Raw genomic sequence first — 20,303 nt, forward strand, 5'->3', positions numbered from 1 at the left:
TTGAATTTTTTCTGGGTGAATTGAGGTGGAATCTGTCGTGTGTATCTGTTTTATATTCAGTTTGTATGTTATTTTGACATTCAAACTAAATTCATTGTGTCAGTGAGCATTCATTTTGCGTTAACAGTATAATCAGCTAGGAAGGTGGTTGGTTAGCTGAGAGAATCCTGTGAAAGTATGGAGGGAAATAATCGTAACTGTAGCTTGAGCCTTATTTCTTGTACTTCAAAACACTAAAATCACATAAGTTACATCACAGACCGGAAATTGGAACCTTTTTAACATGAGGTCAGCTGGAAACCAAAAATTTCCAAGTCTGTTAATATCAGCATGGCAGCAAGCGTACATTCATATTTCCACTTATTACACATATTTTTTAAAGATCGTGTGTCATTTTGCTATGCAAGATTGTAATTTTTAAGTATTTTTAGTGATAAAACCCCGTACCAGAAGAATATAATCTATTTTCTCCTAATAAAAGCAAATCTAAGTAGCAAAAACCATGGCCTAGTTTTAATACATTAACTATAGTACATGTTTCTAACAGTGACGTGTGGGTGACATTTCCCATTGGGGAAGGAGATCCCGAAAAATTAAGAAAACCAAGAATTCATGGCTTCTACATGTTACGTTATACTGAAAAAAATTAGCACTCTACCTGATACTGTTTTCTTAATGTCTGTAACGGGAAAGATGAATGTCCTGGCACAGTTGTTCATTTATTCCAACTTTAGTTGGTCTGTTGTCAAACATATTTAATGCAATAGATGGTCATGGGTGAATGAAACAAATTTTAAGATTTTCACATATTTAATATTCACAAATCCAATTTAACACCACATACTTCTTTCCTTAGAAAGCCAACACTAAAGTTTTTGAAGCTTTCGGTTTCCACATAATGTTGGTTACATTTGAAGCCGTTCTCTGCTGACATATTTCAGGAATATCTGGAGTTGGACGTACACACAACTTCAGATTTCAGAACACACACATATACAAAAAGAAAAAGAGTGTGTGTGTGTGTGTGAGTGAGTGAGTGAGTGAGTGTGTGAGTGCATGATTTCTAATTGTCTAGGTTAAAGTTCATTCATTTACAAGTGCATGAAAGACTGTTGTAAGGGCTATTTATGTTCTAACTGAAGTGAGGGAGGTCTTTTATTTTTATTATTGATAGTATGTATCAAAGGAAGGAAAGCCGTCTACAGTATTTCCTACATAAGACTAAAGATTAGATGACTGATATTCCAAAATACTTTGTTGTGGGCCTCTGCTTGTAAAAGGACTTAATAAAGTGATTATTATTAAACTATTATCATGCTTTGCAGATGCCTGAAATATTGTAATATGATGCGCAATTTGTACAGACAAGTGTAAAGCCAAAAAAATGGATTTACAATTACTTGTCCACACAAAGAAAATATGAACAATGTTCATGGAAACAATACTCTGTGGCAATAGCCTCAAAATACTAGAGTCTGTCCCTGGAGACTGTGGAACAATGCCGCACAGAAAGGGAGTGGGTAGAGCAAAGCAGTGCATGCCGCTGCAGTCATGTTGCCCGCTGCATGCAATCTGTCTCCTCCTCACATGTTCATTGGTTGAGCCATCTTGAGTCAATACTTGCGTCAAGGACTTATTTTCATTCACTTGCTCCACAGACTCCTGGGACAGAGTTTAGTTTCAATGCTAGTTAAGGAAGCTTGGATTGAAGCATGAAGTTTGTGTGAATGCACGTTTGAAAATAAACTACTTTGTGTTATTGTAGTAAAGCCGTAACAGAGACAGGAAATACTAAGTAATGTTTGAAATCATATGATTGCACACAACTAACATGTGTATTCATTTTATTTTGTACACTGTAGACATGGACGTTCTCAGGATTTTTTTCCAGGAAGGGGTAATCACAGTAATTTCTTCCTGGGGGAGGGGGGAAGAAAGCAAAATTTTCTCCTCTCAAAAAAACATTCCTGCAGTTTAAAGTTATCATGTTCCTGCAATAAAGTTGCAATATTTACACAAATAACTATGGCAAATGAAATTTTGTGTATTCAATACGTAATTTTATTGTGACATTCATTTTCCAGGGGGCAGACTTCCCACTCCTTCAGGACATTCATGACTGTAGATAGGAAAATGTCACATTCAACAGACAAAGCCAGATAATATCATGATTCGCTTCATGAAGTGCATATTTCCTAATGTTGTGAAATTAATAAAATCAAATCATAATAACATTAAAATAACTACTTATTGTAATTAATTTGTTAACTCTAGAAACTGCAGAATAGTGACATAGTTAATGAACATATCTTACTATATTTTATATTTTACAACATTAATGGTGTTGTAAATTACATGCATTGGACATTGTCGGTAAGATTACGTAGCATTTACCGATTCAAGCTCAGCACACTTCTTTTGCCATATTGTCTACACTTTGAAGCTTTGATAAAATTCTAATGAACTGTAAATAAAAAAAAATAAAAAAAATTAAACTTATAAACATAAATAATTAAAATTAAAAAAAAATAATGTAGAAAATGCGAAAATCATTCAGTGAGCAGACTCAATTCAAAATGTGCATTTCTGCAATCTTTGCATCAGCTTGAGGTATGCGTGAGTGAACGTGAAAGGCTTCAACCACAAGCTCATCATTTCCAGTCTGCTAATTAGTGATGTTTGTTACATAATCAAGCACTATTTGTTGATCTTTTTTTAACATTTCAATACCCTCATGTATGCAGGCGCGTGCCCAGGATTTTCGTAAGGGGGGGGGTTATGAATCCAATACATTTTCCAGTTCACAGGTCAAATTTCTTGTAATAAATTAGATAATTAATATACTTGGATTTTACCCCAATGAACGCAATCAATGTATTTGCTATGGATGCTTCATGTTTTTATTGCATCATATAAAAGCACCTGCTTGAATATTTCCAAATTATTAATATTTTATATTTAATTGCTCAAATATAATTTTTAAACAAAAAATATGTACACTCAACATTGTAACAACATTAAAGAGATTAAGACTACTTGATGTCTTAAAGACAGTAATAAATAAGGTACCACAGTTCAACAATTTAAATTCTGAAATTTAGGCATCGAGGTTTCTGTGCGAGTTCTGACAATATGTCGTCACAAGTAACTTTTATATCCCGGTGAGTGTTCAGAGCAGCTAACCCATTTAATCTTTCTTCGCAAATGGTATGTCGAAGATAGGTCTTCAACCGCCTCAAAGTTGAGAATGATTTATCATTTGATGTTGTTGTTACCGGGATTGTACATAATATGCGCAAACGTGTGTTTACCCAGGGAAATATTACTTCACTGCATATATCAATTGCTTCAAGAGCATTTACTGGACGTCATTGCATTGCTGCAAGATGACGATACCACAGTTTCATTTCAGTGTGAGCATCGTCGCCTTGTAATCAAGGTGTTCCGGGTTCAATACCCGGTGGAGGCTAATAGTGGTTCGGATCTCACTTTAAACTTTAGGTCCAGTCCCGATTGGCCTTACTGTGGATTTAAAACATCAATTCAATCAACATTGTACTTGTTGTGAAGATGATTTTGCTAAATATTGTGTACATTTTTGGCATTGTATTATTATATTATTGGTGAAAACATTTGTTTGACAGTCGACAAACAAATACGAACCCCTTCAGTAATTAACATTTTCTACTACAGTGTCATTAATGTGTCATATTCATTTTCATATTAGGTCTATGGAGAGGAATTTTGTATAATGTTAACGTTATGGAACTGCGAAACCAACTGTTGAAGGGGCCACTCCCCCCTTCCCCTCCGAAGCCCAGTACCGCACCACAGGATCTGTCACTGAGCCCGACAAAATCTTGCCACACAGTGCTCGAAATAGAAATTCGTAGCCGAAAAGGGAGGGGATATTTGATCGATTTTGGAGATACGAGGGTGTACATTCTTGTATGGATCAACATGGAGACAATACAGTAGGTGGAGGATGCTCAATATGAAAATTATTCTAATTGGGGGTATGATTTGTGAAACTTTCTTAACTGGAGGCAGCATCCCCTACTTCGACCACTGATGCCAGAAAAGATGCTTTCAGAAAATGAATTTATTACTGCACACGTATATTACTTATTGTATTTGTTGCGTTTGTACAAGAGAAATATTCAGAAGATTTGTAAGGAATATTTACAGTTAATAGGATGCCTATCTAGTCTATCCCGTGTCGTAATACAAATTTTATCCCTTTCCTACAAAATAATAAAACTGTCCATGGCAACCGTGATTTTATAATGTGGTTGCATACATATACACTGTATAGTAGCACCAAGCTTTCTGGGACCTCGGAAAATACGTGCCACTGCTCCGACGCCAGGGTTTCAAATGCCTTGGTGGATCTATAAGATAGGTAATATCGTTTTTCGAGGGTTCGTGAACAAAACAAAAAGTAAATGATTGTAAAGTCCATTTTATATTCAGATACGTTAATCGGGACTGGACTTAAAGTTTAAATCGGGATACGTACCACTGTGCAATGCACCTTCACAGGGGATCAAACCCAGGACCTCTTTGATTACACCACCATCGGTGAGGCCCCTGAAATCATTGAGGGAACTTGTTCATCTTCATGTTCTCTCGCCCTGCCGAAGTTTATTGGTGAAATAGGGTGACATCCTACACACGTCTTCCAGACATACACACGCGGCACCCCCCCCCCCTCCCCTGCACACACACGATTGTATGCTTACAGCCCATGCTGTGGCCTCCCAGAAAAACAATTCTAAATCTGTCTATGGATATATCTACTATCAAATAATGAACGTCACTTACCTCGACAGTTCCTTGACATAATTTTGCAACAAGGTTTGCAATATCTTCTGTTATGCCTTCTTGTTGAATATCAAGAGTCTGAAAGTTCGCACGTTTCACTCTCGCAATTCGAATGGAATTCCTCTGAACTTAAATCGACCTTTTCTGACGTTCTATTTGTGGAAGGTGAAGCTTCAACTTCCATTTTTTGTTTCTTTTGGAAATAATCTAATAATGTATTTCTCCAGTGGCCGCGGTGGCTCAGTCGGTAACGCGTCTGACTACCATGCTCAAGGTCCCGGGTTCGATCCCCGGCCGGTTCAAATCTGGGAACTTTTCTAACGGTGGAAGCGGCCCCGGCGCCTACCCAGCGTCGAATAACATGGGTACCTGGGGGAAACCCTGGGGGGTAAAGGCGGTCAGGGGCGTGATGCTGATCACATCACCCCCACTCACGACCGGATCAAGAAAGTGTGGGGCGTTACCCCCACACCCCCTATACGCCTTCATGGCGTGGTGCTATGCACAGGGGAACACTTTACCTTTTTTTTTTTACCTTTTTTAATGTATTTCTCCTCTTTTTTCTATCCATCTTTAGTTCCACGTCAAAAATCTAGTACACACGCAGAAACGTAATACACAACACGACCACTTCGACTTGCTACCTTGCAGACTGCAACTCGCTACAACCCCAGTGAACACCAGGACTTGGGACAAAGATACCGGGCGGTCGAATGTCTGAACCATACATCCAGCTTGGTACAGCTCAAATTACGTCACCAGTGTTGACAGCAACCAGTAGTGTCAGTGTCAGTAGTGTTGGCAACTGCTAAATTATTTACGCACAAATTCAAGTGAGATCTTTCACACATGTTACAAGAAAATTCAATAAACTGAAGGCTGGAAATTGGTTGAGAAAAAAAAAATATAATTTGTAAAGAGCACAAGAGTAAAACGTATAATATATTGGCATATTAATTGCTTTTATTTTGTTTATGAAACTGACTGGGCCAGTTGCGCTATATAACGCATCCCTCCCTTCCTCCCGGCATGCTATTGTACAAAACATCGCTTGCCTCCTTCGTAAAACCATGCTTCGCTACTGCCTGCAACAATTATTATTATTATTATTATAATTATTGATATTTTGAAATAAATATGCATCCAGGTGCGAAATAAGATTTCGACTTACTTTGCCTACTAATTGTAGTGATTCAAATCTCACAGAACTTTGCTCTGCTGGCATAAATGGTATAAGAAGGGAAAAGAAAGAAAAGGGAAGTTAGCAGCACTGTCGTAACAGGAAAGGGAGGGTCATTCTCCTAAGAGGGTCATCGTGACTGAAAGAAAGGGGAGGAGGGATTCCTTCAGTTCGCATTCCAAGGGTTGCGGCTCTTTTCTTGACCATACTGAGAAGGAAATTCTTCTTCCTTTTCAGTGACTAAGGAATGAATGAATGCTTGTGCATTGCTGTAACTCAACTCCAATATTATCAAAAGTAATTGAAGAAGCAAATACATTTCTCATTGCCAAATGTAAACATTTTACAATATTGGCGATTTATGAAATAAAATGTATTTCTGTTTTGAATTTTTTTAAATGACGAAACCAATGGGGGGGGTTTTAACCCCCACCAACCCCCCCCTGGGCACGCCACTGCATGTATGATACTGTTATTTGCTACAGGTAACAATGCTTATGTTTTACAAATGTTAACAACACATTCTAGTGACATTATTTTAAATATAAAATAGTTTGACACAGTAAAGGTCTTGTGCAATTTTATTATGCCAGTAAGGAAGCTACACTACTTCCTGCATTTTCTCTTCTAAATTAGATGGAATATCCCAAGGAAACTATGGATAGTTAACTAGTTGAAGAAGTTTTCTCGGGCAATCAGCCAGGTGATTTGCAGATAAGCTTCTGAGCTTTCAAGAGCTAACGTCACTCTCATCTTCAGGGATTGAAGTGCAGAGATAAGTCAGGGTGAAGTATATGTATTTGGTGTGAGAGGGGTCCGGTGTAGGTGGCGGGCCAATCAGGTGGCGTTTCTCCGATGTCCGTGTTCCCAGTCGACTATCGCTAACCAGGCTGGGTCCAGTTGGACTCCCTTGTCCCTGTTGAGGTTTTCCTTTTCCCTGTGTATGGCTATTGCTTCTTTGATGAGACGATCCCAGTCCCAGATTGCCCGAGAAAACTTCTTCAATATTCGCTACCAGGAAAGCTTCAAGAATTAGTTTAACTAGTTATTTCACTATTAAATTCATCATACTAGTGAAAAAAAAAATCCAGAAAGTTTTACTTGCGTTAAATAAAATTGGATGCTTTAAACTTGGCACATTATGTAACTTTTCTTTATACTTTTGCAAAGGCTTTGCATATTGTTTTCAATTATTATGTTTTATTATTATTAATTTTGGCAAAAAAAATATGTAGAGTGCTTGTTCAAATTTAATCTGTGTTTAATGAATGTGTACCTTTATGAACTAGATGTTTTTACATTTTTTCTTATGTTTGAAAATATTTTGTTTTACGTTCATTAAAATAATTTCGAAAAGGTTGTTTTGTTTGCATCATTCTTCTTTCATTCTGCCCATATTTAGTATATGTCCTGATTACAAGCGATTTTTAAAAATAATCTTTCTATTGCTGGGCAAGTGTGTGACTCAATAAATTTTTATTTCAGTGACGAGAGAGGACTCAGTGCAGCAGGTGACAAATTTCCAGTATGAAGGGGATGGGCCATCATTGGCTTCTTGGCTGGAAAAACGAAGTAATATTCACGTTCCTGTTGTGAAGAAATCCAGTTATGAAAATACACTATCTTCATGGGAATTGCCTCATGATTTACAAGGAAGGACTGACTTACCACTATCTCTTCTTCCATTCACTTTGGAAGATTTTAAAAGCGATAAGTTTGAAGAATGGGGTTGACAAGAGGGACTTGTGAATAGTGAAGTTTTCTGTTGTGCAGAATGTTTTGATATTTGATGATTGTTTCGAATGCTTGGATTGTGAGAATTGAATGAAATGAAACCACAGTGGATGGAACAGAGGACACAGTTGAATCATCAATATTGGGCTTAACTCAGAAAATATCCGTCAATTGTAGTGTTATTCTATGTATTATAAATAATAAATGCATAAACATTTACAATGTTTTACTTGCCTCGGTGACGAAGCATGTTAAGCACTCAACTTACAAACCCACTTACAAACCAACCCTGCCTTGAGCATGAATGTTTGTGAGTATTCTTTCATTTAATTATTATTCATCCTCATCATCGTATTCATCCAAGAGTGGCAGAAAAAATTCAAAACAAAATGATTTGAATTTCTGGCACATTGATGCATTTTTACTGTAAATTCAGTGAAAGTTAATTATTTATAATAATTCATGTTGACATGCCATTGTAACTGTTCATGTTTTCTAAATGCAATTATTGATAGATGAACAGAAATTTGTTCAGGTTTTGAGGAATTGTACGTTCCAAACTACATTTGGTATCACAAATAGTGTTGATTGGAAGCTACCAGTAGCTCATGTGGTATTTTCTGGTTCATGAATGGTTGACTGCACACTGCAGGTGCTGGTAGTCATCTTCAGGAAAAACTTTTGCAATGTTGCATCTTCATGCTGATTTAGCCTCCGCCATAGATTGTTCAGCCTGGTCAATATTTTGAGAGAAGCTATAATATAGGGCAAAAGGCATAACAATACCTGTTTCCCACCAAAAGAGCCGATTGTATTGTAGTACATGGCTGTGTCAGCAAAAACGAACTAAATCATTGAACCGACCACAGCTTCCTGCACCCCAGTTGCTAGTGTCCCTGGCCATCATGTTATGGCTTCTTCTCTTTACTGGTTCTGTGTGACTCAAAATAGAATACATGTGTGACATGGAAAGTTGGTTTGTAGCTGTGTTTGTTGTGGTGTTAGTGTTGATAGTGCGTATAGGAGGTTTTCGGCTTGGAAAAACTTTATGTTTTAGTGTGAACAGATTATACTGTTGCCAGGCTTACCATACAGGATGTTTCCATGACTGAATCAAACTGGCAGGGTGCATGGAGACTGAGATAAGATGCGCCAGTCCGGAAATGCGTCATTATAAGTTTAATAAAGTCTAACGGTGATGACAAAACTATATAAGCCAAAAATAAGTGGTGATGAACCCAGTTGCCATATCCTTGTAAGCCTGCAATGCGTTGGAAGTTTTCAGAGTGCACTGCCTTGCAGTAACGGCTGATGGTTGGGTGCCTAGCCGAGGGGCTTCAAAAAGAGCAAGGAATTCACAAGACGAGGAATGGAGCATATATATAAACTTTCAGTACCGAAAAACGTGTAGGATATTGTTGCCAATTTTTGAAGTTTATCGAGTATATTCATTGACACCCCTTGTATCCCCTCCTGGCAAGAATGCTTGCTGCCTGTGATATTAGAACTGGGATATTAGCAGCCATTGTCATTGCTGCACTGATGCTGGGGCCATTTTTAACACATACTATAACGTTTTGTCTTAGAGTGCTACAATACACTAGTAATGTCCCTATTAATTCTACAATCCGCATCTTAGAGATGTCTTATTCCACTGTCATAGGCATCCCCAACTAGTTTTGGCTTATAACCTTTTAATGTCATGTTTCCAGACCGGGGTTCCTTATCTCATATTGGTACTTGGATCATTCTCCATCCACCCTGACAGTTTGATTCAAGGTCATGGAAACAACCTGTATGTGTGTGAACTGAATTCTACAGAAGTAATTGGAGAACAAGTAAAGGGCTATGTAGCCAAGTTCAATATAAATTTCAGGATTTAGTGTGTCGAAAATTGTTTCTAGAGGCAATGGACAGCATGACAGAAGAAAACTTTTATCAGCAGAAAGATATGGTGTTAGACGAAACTACTAAACATTTTGCAAATTCATCTTTGTCTCATAGGGTGTTTACCAGTCTGTAAAACCTGGAAATCCTAGAAAAGTCAACATTTTTGTTGTAGTGCAGTAAAAGCAAGCTTTCAAACAAAAATGTAAGATAAGCATGACATTTTAAGTTTGTTGTGTACAAATTATACTTCTGTTTGAGTATTACCAGTAAATACTCTAGGGAAAGAGGACATATTTTCAACTCTTTTATCATTTAGAATCTACTGCATTAAGTGGCTGTTGGTATTTACTACTATCTTGTTGCATTTTGGGGAGATGGGGGATGTAGATTGTTATCCGGAGTAATATATTATTGTTATGGAGTCACAGAATTCTTTGTTAATCAATAGTCAATACATTTCAAGCATTACATAAACTCCTTTCCCTACCCAAATCAAAGTGTGAATGTTTAGCTACCTTTGTTTTAGACATGTTCATGTACACCAATTATCTGAATGATTTGGGCTGGAAAATGTTGTTTCTTGAACTGGAAAACCTGCAAAGGCCGTGAATTTTATTTAATTGTAAACATCCTGATAGTGAATCAGACTTGGTAAGCGATACTGTGGTATCACATTTCTCAGGAGGGAGTACAGATGATATCAATCCTTGGGGCGGATGCTGTGAAGACTGCTGTGAAGTACGAACTTTACTTCACTGAAATATCTCCGTTCATTACAAAGTTATAGTGAATTTAAATGTGGGAAGGACTTTAGGAAAACCCAGTATTAGGATCTCGCTAACTTTCATTTGTATAAAGATAAGATAAAATAGTGGCTCAAGGCAACATATATTTACTTGGTCAACCTCTCTGGCCATGTGAGACAACAGTCAATCTAAAGTGGTTTGTCGATGTCTAAGACAATAGTTAACCCTGCGTTGGTTGCGCATCGTCTCTGGTTCCAGGTGTGTGGTTTTAATGCTGTTATTTATTAATGATTGTTTTGTCAACACCCTCCCTCCCTCTGTCTAGCTGAGTTTCTAACCTTGCTCTTTAACACCACGATTTTGTTTTCATGTTAGATAGATCTTCGAGCTGCTAGGGAGGGTTCGTTGAAACCCCTTGCTGTCTTGAGCACATGCACGAGCATAGTACTGTTTACTGAGAATCCGGTCTGCCGTTCCGTGCCCGACTAACGAAGAGTGCCTTTTTATAATTTTATAGAATTTCAATTTTTATAGTTTTGTTAGACCATTAATTTAGCATATTTTAAAAACGTAGTCTCTGGCACCATCGACATAACTTTTCTAACACGACGTACGAAGGGTTAAATGTGAAGATCTCAAATTTTCTAAAGTTAAGGATCTCGCAAATGTAAGTTCAAGGTGACATAATTTTTTTATTTCCCCATACATTAAAAGGATTAATTCCATTACACCTTAAAGTTTTTACGAACAAAGAAATTTCAATCCATACCTGATAGCTCTCCATATACAGAAGTTTGTTTGGGATATATATCCGAACAACTTTGTGATGCTACCCATGGGATTGAGCTGGAATGACGGTGCAGCTGTTGTTATCAGTCATGTATCACAGCTTTCAAGTGCCGGAGTGTCGTGCACGTAGTTGTGAAATGGCACTAAAAGTGAACCGTTATTGAGAAGAGTATGCCATGCTCCTTTTCAATGCACTTTTCTTGTATGACCACATAGTAAAACAATGTTTGGAGAATGGTTTGACCATCAGGATAGTGTCCTGTTGCACGCAACAGGGGATCATTGGTAAACATATGCCCACAAAAGGCTCCCATCAGAGGACATCAGGAAAAGTATCACATGTTGTGCTCAGAGAGATTTGGCGAATGGCATACCAGAACAAATCCACCAACCTAATGTGAGATGTCCAGGAGGGTGCATATGGCTCCTTCCACTGTGAGCGCGACCATCCGTAACCACCTCGAGCTGCAGTGCATTCGTAAAGTCTGTGTGCACCACCTCCTCCTGTGCCATATTGCCAAACACAGAACCAACTCTATGAAAGACACCTGGTGGGGTCCAGTGGAGGACTGTGGTCGCATTGAACAAAACATGCATTTACCTCACTCAGTGATCACATTCGGTCGATCACGTACCTTAATACCGATGGCAAGGGACTTCATGCTCGTTAGCAGATTCAGTTATCCGGGGAAGTTGATGATACATAACTAAGTAACTCTCTAGCCTTCTAAAACCAGAAGGTTTATGGCAGCACCAACACAAGTCTTCCATCTGTACCTATCCTAGGCAAGATCAATCCAATCTATTCCATCCTTATCGAATTCCTGTTGGTACATCTCAATGTTACCCCTCCATCTTCGTCTTGCCCTTCCTACAGGTCTCTTACCATTAAGTTTCTCAACAAGAATCCTGTAAACTCTTCTTTCCTCTCGCATTCATGCCATATGGCCTGCCCATCTAAGTCTTCTTGATTTAATTATTCTAATAACATCTGGACATTAATACAAATTATGCAGTTCTACATATACTGATACCTAAGGTGGACAGAAATGTGAAGGTAAATGCTGCCTACTTTCAGTCGTTCATTAGGACCCCCATCTTCCATACAGACATCCTTTGTATGGAGAGGATTCTCAAATAGGTGCACATTCATATGGGCAAGGTCTCAAACCATACCACCCAAACATCCCTTTAGGATATTTTATTAAGGAAATAGTGCAGGAAACAGGAAGCCATGTTATCCCATTTCAGTACATTCTGGTGAAAAGCCCTGATGCCAGTTCTATGGATTTCTGTGTATTTGGACTCTTGAAACGATGTCTGAAACATCACCGTCTGTACACCCTTCCCGGTCTTTGGAAAGCCTGCAGAGAGGAACGGGATACGATTCTCATGCCGGTTCCCCAACGTAGTTTGCTGCAAAGGAAACTACAATGTAGGGTGATAGTCCACAATTCTGGTGGTATGATACAACATGTCCGGTGGTGGTGGTATGGCATTTGATGATGTCAGTACAGCTTGAAAGTCTTTCAGATATATCCAGAACAACATCCTGGATTTTCAAATGTGGCATGGGGAGTTTGATTATCTCCGAGCATCACTGTACTTTTTTTTCTCTTAACATACGTATATTTCATTTCCTCCAATACTTATTACTTTATGCCCCAAGGAACAGAAGCATCTGAGTTTCATATCATTTTGTAAATGGAGCCAAACTTTCTTGGGCACCTCCTTTGTCATCAATAATGTTCTTATTTTTGTAGAGGAGGCAACCTCCAAATATGTTGGCTCCATTCAGGAGAGTTGGGGAGCTACGAATGAGTAGCGTAACCCAGTCATGGAAACCTACAACAACGACTGGGAGTTTGTCGTGCTGACCACATGTCACCCTGTAACTGGTTGGATGATCACCTTGGCAGGTGGGAATGAGGCCAGCAGCTGGTAGGTAAGGCCCTGGCCCTCATGGCCTGTTGCACCATGGGTTATTAGTTATTATTTTATTCTAAAAGGAACTTATTCTCTAATAGCTATACCGATGTAACTAATGCCTTACATTATCATCTGATTAAAATATTAAACTGCACAATTAGTAATTACTTCACTAACAATACTATTAATTTAAAAGGCACTAACTGTTTCGGTAAATTTCTTATATCCGGAAAACGGATTTCTTCAAATTTGCAGGAGAGCTTATTTCCGTGAAATAAGCTAAATGCCAGCTTCAACAATGTTTCTCAATGCAGAATAAGTAAGTACGAATATTGAAATTAAATGAACTAACAAATTTCAGCCGTTTTCTGGAGGTAAGAAATTTACCGCTTTCACTTTTATGCAGAATGGAACCACAGTTCAATCTATTTGTGATTCAGCTTCAGATATAATATTATCTTGAAGCAGTGCTCGAAGTGGGGGGGGGGCAAAATTTTAACAATTTTTATCCCCCAGCTGTGTCATTGTCACAGTGTTAAACCATAGTTGCATTCCCCCAGCTAACCCCAAGACTCGACCAAACATCCACCCAACTAACATTTTCCACTTCAGACACTGTCTTCAAGACAACGATCAGCTGTCATCCACTTGTGGGAGAGGGGGGGAGTTGAAGCAATAAGGAATAATTCTTCACCATTCTTACCTAATCAGTCATTTATGTATGTGAAGATCAAGGGCAATAACATGGTGAAAACTCCTTACATTCAATTTAAGTTATCACTTTTACGTTAAATTGTGTAAGATGGTTGGTCTTATTTTACCATATTTCAAACGTTATTATTTTTCTTCCATTTTGTGGATCTTATCTAATATATCTCTCCCCGGAAAAATTCATTCATTTGAAACTAAAAGTTCCGGGCTGTAGCCCCCTATGCCCCCTAAATGCGGACCTGTCCCTTATGAATGCAAAATGGTTCACATTGGCGTACTATTTAATAGTTCATTTCACGAAATTTTCAGAACTTTCTATTTTTGTTATAATAAATATCTATTGTATATAAAAAAAATACCGAAAGTGAGAGTGATAGTGATTTAACACGTCACGTCACAGTATACATTGTAAAAGAAGAAGAAACACATGCATTCACTCATGTATCGCATTCAAAACAAAGCGATGTTGTGACTCCGTATAATAAGGTGCATTATGATTTCCAGACTTTTGATTGATATTTGAATATGAGTTTTTGTCTGAGTATTAAATAGTAACAAAATGTGCATAGTTAGTGTGTTTAGTATAGCGCATAGTGTTCCATGAAGAAGCGCTTCCAAGACTGACAGATTGATTTATGTTCTGCTGTCTGCATAGTCAAGGCCAAGGAAGGTCGTTTTGAAGCCTAGGTATGTACTAAAGTCATTTTTATTTAATATATTTTTAAAAATTGCCTTAACTTTATTTTCTGTTATGTGTGGAAAAGTGACCCGTATACTTTAAAGGAAGAAACATACTACTTCACTTTGTATTAACTACGGAAAACCGGCAACACTTTCGAAAACACTATTCAAGAGGTACGTTATTTTCCACAGATGTAATTATTATATGTTGTCTGCAATTAATTCTTACGAAGTATTTTTCAACTCGAGAATACTGTACACTACATAGTTCTTTCAGTGACATCAGTTTATTTCTAGCATGGGCTAGAAATAAGCCTTGCACATGAACTTTTTATGACTGTGCGTTCAGAATATTTAGGGTATGCAAGGAATCGTAGCAGTGCGAGTGTTTATTGGCTTTTATAAACCTTTTTATTTATGACTTTAGTTTCCAAAAGGAAGGTCAGTGGTTTCTCAGTTATTGGCCCAAGTTCCTTTTGTTTTATTGCGATTTCATCATGCTACTAATGCAATTTTTACATGGTTCGATTTCGATTTATAACGCCATTTATAAACCTTCTTATTTATGACTTTAGTTTCAAAAAAGAAGGTCAGTGGTTTCTCAGTTATTGGCCCAAGTTCCTTTTGTTTTATTGCGATTTCATCATGCTACGAATGCAATTTTTACATGGTTCGATTTCGATTTATAACACCATTAAGCCTTGAAAAATTCAATATGCTGACCAAGGCAGTAATTTATTTTATTATAAAACATAAACTAATCGTAAGGTTTCAACCATCTAGCAAGGTCTTATTCAGACTCTGCACCAAGTACAAATGTTTATGTTTTATAATAAAATAAATTACTGCCTTGGTCAGCATATTGAGTTTTTCGAATTATATCTGTTAACACATACTGCGGAGTTTTAGCGATCACTTAATATTTTGTTCAATATATGCTATCGTGGTTAGGTTAGGCAGGTTAGGTTTGGTTCCCTTAGCATTAAAATAAAGTCCCTAAATGCATTCTACTAAGGTTCTGATTTACTTCTACATTCATTCCCACGCTTCTACGATATTTACTGTCGCTTGTCAACTGAGAATATCTTGTCCATGAGAAGTGCGTAAGGTAACTTTGAAGTTATTTTTTCAACATAAATAACTTTTTCGAGTCCAAACAGTGCTCATTACTTTAAGGAAGGTTCAAATTTCGTGTGACAATGATTTCCAAAATTCTACGATAATTAGTCTTTGTGCTAGGAGAAATCATAAAACAATCGGAACCGTTACCGCCCACCTAAGTCTTCTTGATTTAATTATTCTAATAATATCTGGACACGAATACAAATTATGTACTTCTAAATTATGTAACCTCCACTCACCTGTCTCCTCATCCCTTTTAGGCCTAACTATTTTCCTAAGGATCTCATTTTCAAAAACTCTCAATTTATGTTCCTCTTTCAATGTAAGGGACCAAGTTTCGCATCCATATAATACTACAGGCAAAATTACTGATTTGTATATTTTAACTTTTAGGTTCTTAGATATTAAACGAGAAGACAAACGTTTATGAATAGAAAAGTAACATGCATTTCCTGAATTAAGCCTGCTTTTTATTTCCTCTTTAATGTCATTTTAATTTATTAGTATTAATCCCAAGTACTTGAATTTGGAAACTAGTTGAAATGAGTTGTTATCAATAATTAGATTTTGATTATTACCTAACACTTGGTTTCGGCTTGTAAGCATATTTAGTTTTCTCTTTGCTAACTTCCAAAGCTATCTCTTTAGCTACTTTGAAAAATATTTTAGCGTTATTCTTAATTGTATTTACATCATCCCCCAGTAAGTCTACATCATCTGCATATGCTAACAGCTGAGTCACACCGTTTAATTTTAGTCCTTCGTTATTTATTTTTTTTACCTTCCTAACAGCATATTCCAAGGCAAAAGTAATGAGCAAAGGAGATAATGCATCTCCTTGTTTTAACCCATCATGAATTGTAAATTTGTCAGACATATTAATACCCACACTAATGTTACTTTCTTTTAGGTATTCTAAAATCGACTAATATATTATATAATTTATCTCTTTTGACTGATCATATGCTTTTTAAAAATTAATGGCTGATGGATATTTTGATTATATTCCCACTTTTTCTCAAGTGTCTGTCTAATGTGAAAAATTTGATCTGTTAACGTTAAAATCCACATTGATAATCACCTAAAATGTCATTAGCATATGGGATTAGTCTTGCTAAAAGAATGTTAGTTAATATTTTATATGTTGTTGAGAGTAGAGAAATGCCATGGTAATTATTGCAGTACATTTTATCACCTTTTTTAAACAAAGGAACAATTATGGATTCTTTTCACTGTTGAGGGATTTCTTCTTTATTCCATATTAAACAAATTAATTTATGATTTGACATATTAACGAATTCCCACCATATTTAATTAACTCAGCTGGTATTACATCAATGCCAGGTGGTTTGTTATTTTTTAACCTTTTAATACCATCTTTAACTTCAGTCAAGTTAGGTTCTGGAATTAAAGGTTCTGCTGTGTGCAGGGCCAGATTAAGACGAAATTGGGCCTGATGCTGAAACAATGAAATACCGTCGATTTTTTCTGTACAACTAACTTTCAAGGTAAAAAATTTACTATGTCGCACTTACCGAACAATTATAAAGTGGCAACAATCGTCAAGATATTGAAAAAATGCAGCTAAATTACTAAGTAAATTGTTTAACGTAAAATTGATAGCATTAACTTGAAATCTTTGCTGAACAATAAACACGACGACGTTGTAGTTACATCACAGCGCAAAGAATAATAGTAACGGCATAATAAGTAACGCTGTGTAGCTGGGTTGTGCCTTTTTGTGCAAGTGCAACACAGTACTGTTAAAATTGTCCTCAAAAACATCCTTTGATGTACTCATAATGGAATTAGATGTCAAAAAATAATTCTGGTGATCTTTTGGCTAACATCGGAGATTTGATTAATGCTTACATCTGTGATGTTGTAGTAGACTTCTATGGTAGAATTTTTGGATTGGCTATCTATTAATGTTTCTTGCATTGTTAGAGTGGCTATTTTATCAATTAATCAATACTTGTCATTATTTTGATTAACTTAATTTTACCCTATTAGCTTGAAGATTGTGATTGTGTGTCACTCCTCATGTATGAAATCTGTTTTAAAAGTTAATGTATTCCAAAAGAGAGAACTTCTCTCCTTTTCTGCATTATAATGTATGAGATTGTAGTGGCATATTTTTATAAGATGGAGTTGTCCTTGGAATTATTTGGCAGAGACTATCAAGTTTCATTGCAGTAATTTATGCAATATTATGACAAAGACGACAGGTGGTTACTGAACACACTGCCCCCCATAACTGGTTGGATGATTGCCCACCGCTGCTGAGGCATGTGGGGAGTAAGGCTGGCAGTTGATAGGCAGCACCTTACCCTTAAAGACCATTGCACCATGAGTTATTATTATTTTTTTCACTTTTAGGCCATAAACCTAGCAATTAATTTACTTTTCACATTCTTCATGATCATGTCAAAAAACTGGTTTAACTTAAAGTGATGCTCATCAGTTTTAACTTTTTGCATTGTTTCGTTATTCTTAGGATCAAGATTCTGTGCTTACCTCCTCATATACTGGCCATTCCTTTACCTTTCTCTTTCATTTTCTGTGTATCGCTTTGCAAAAAATAATTTCCATTGGTCATAGCTTCCTGTTAGTTACAAACTTTAAGAATAACTTCCTTTATTTTCCTCGGCTAATTAATAATTGCCTTAAACTGTTGTTTGCTTTTATTTACCTCAAAGTTTAGGTCCATTACTTATTACAGGTTTCTTGAGGTTACAGCACATTAATTGATTGATAGGATTAAAATATTAAAACAACAAAAAAAGTATGTTAAAACCATCTTGCTCAGTGTGTGAAAATATTAGTTACAGTGGATGTGGGAAGACTTAAGGATGAGGAGTACCGTTTTGTGTGTGAAGTAGCAGGAAAGTGAGAGGGTGATCTACATGGGGTGGTGGCTGGAATGTTTAGTTTCAAAATATACTAAGAAAAAGATGATTATGTGGATGTTGTTATTATTTTTTAAAGAAATGTGCTACTTAATGTGATTGGACAAATCATGTGGGCGGATAGAAGAAAAGTTGAAGTACTGGCTATTATGAAAAATGCCAAAACATCCTTGTGATTAGTGAAAACATTAAGTTACGGGGTGAGCGTTTTCATTCTCCATGACAAGTACACAAGAGTCTGAACACATTTAGTAACGATATTTTTCATTGGCTTGATGTAGCGTAATAATTGACTTGAAGTTCATTGATTGATGTGGTTTATTTTACTTTGCTTTTCTGCCACTTTTTTGTAATCACAAAGATGAGGATGAGTTATTACAAGATGAAATTGATGACTGCACACTCACAAAGAACACCCATGCACTAACCAAGATTCAAACCCATGCTAACCACTTTGTCACAGTGGTCTGCTAATTGGCCTAAAGATCAACTTACAACTGTACCATGAGAAGAAATCCAAACCCATCTTCCCTCGTTTTACTTTTATTCTAATGCTTGTGCATATTTTGACAAAAATTGAAACAACCGTGCACATACGCAAAACCGTACCTCACTCCCTTAAACTTTCCAAATTGTCAGCCATTTATTTAAAATGAAGTGCTGACCTGCAAGAAAGTCTACATTTGCTGAAACAAAACATTGTTTTCTGTGTATCAATACATCTACTAATAAAATGTTCTCTGGACATTTTGTTGTTGCAAGATACATATATTTTAGACCATGATGAAGAAGCATATTCAAATCTTAAAAAAAAAAAAAGAATCTGAAGATAGATAACTTATAACATTATCATCATGGTTGATTAATGGAATGCTACCATGAATGAAAATATTACCTTCACTTTATCATATACGTAGATAAGAAATATTCTTAGAACTGAATGTAATGTAATCTGTAATATATTTGTTCGTGAAAAGTCTATTTGCCGATTATCTTGGGGTATTTTGAATGTGGGACTTTGTTTTTTTGTACAGTTGAATTGGATTTTTGTGTGTACTGTATTATTGTAATCTCAAGAGTATGATAACAACTCACGATTTTGCAATACATTTTTCTTTTGCTTAATAGTGTAAGTCAATATTTAAGAAAAATCACAAGTAGCTATATGAGGTTTAAGTACATTCATTATCATTCGTTTCCTGCCTTCATAGGCAGTTTTTACACTGCAGACTCAAGGTTTCTCAATCTTGCACCTTATGCTCCATGTGAGTGTAGCATCCACTTTGTATTATCCATCATCTAATATCTTTTTCTTCCCTGGATCTTTTCCAGTTAACCACCCCTTCCTCTTTTAGCAGGCAGAACTTCTTACCTAGTTCCCCAGCTAATTTCATTTATTTTTCTTAATCACTTCCAACATTTCATAAACTCTTTCCATCACAGTATTATTTCTTATGTTGTGTGTCCATTTCACATGCTCCACCATCTCTTCTAGTTGCTTTTCCTCACTTGTTCGTAGGTTGTGCAGGTTTCTGCACCATGTAATAGTACACTCCGCACAAAACACACCTTGTATTTTATTAAAGGCTTCTTTCCCCACTGCTATTCTAACTTTGACTTCCTTACTGCAGCACATATCACTGTTGTAGTCTTTTAGATGCTACCAACTATCCCTTGATAAGTATAAAGGAAAATAAAGTATTGGCCAAATTATTGGACTCATTAGTTGAAAAAATGAAACACAGATAAAGTCGCTTTATGTAGCTATATTTGACAGATTTAATGTTT

General features: G+C 36.6%; 2 protein-coding genes across 7 annotated transcripts in view; both read left to right on the forward strand.

Moving 5' to 3' along the window:
- Window positions 1–7,909, forward strand: part of LOC145978690 (zinc finger matrin-type protein 5) — a 35,452-nt gene extending 27,543 nt beyond the window's left edge. For all 6 annotated transcript variants that reach the window (XM_083111471.1, XM_083111473.1, XM_083111468.1 and 3 more), the window contains exon 4: window positions 7,490–7,909. In XM_083111471.1, the coding sequence (XP_082967597.1) occupies window positions 7,490–7,737 (248 nt within the window). In that variant the 3' untranslated portion in view covers window positions 7,738–7,909. The remainder of the gene's footprint in view (window positions 1–7,489) is intronic.
- Window positions 7,910–14,229: 6,320 nt separating this feature from the next.
- The window catches only part of LOC145978704 (uncharacterized), a 289,117-nt gene continuing 283,043 nt past the window's right edge, over window positions 14,230–20,303 (forward strand). The window contains exon 1 of the mRNA XM_083111504.1: window positions 14,230–14,490. The gene's annotated coding sequence lies outside the window, so the exon portion shown is untranslated. The remainder of the gene's footprint in view (window positions 14,491–20,303) is intronic.

The sequence above is a fragment of the Lepisma saccharinum genome, chromosome 25, assembly GCF_977018435.1.
Source record: "Lepisma saccharinum chromosome 25, izLepSacc3.1, whole genome shotgun sequence".
Classification (NCBI taxonomy): Eukaryota; Metazoa; Arthropoda; class Insecta; order Zygentoma; family Lepismatidae; genus Lepisma; species Lepisma saccharinum.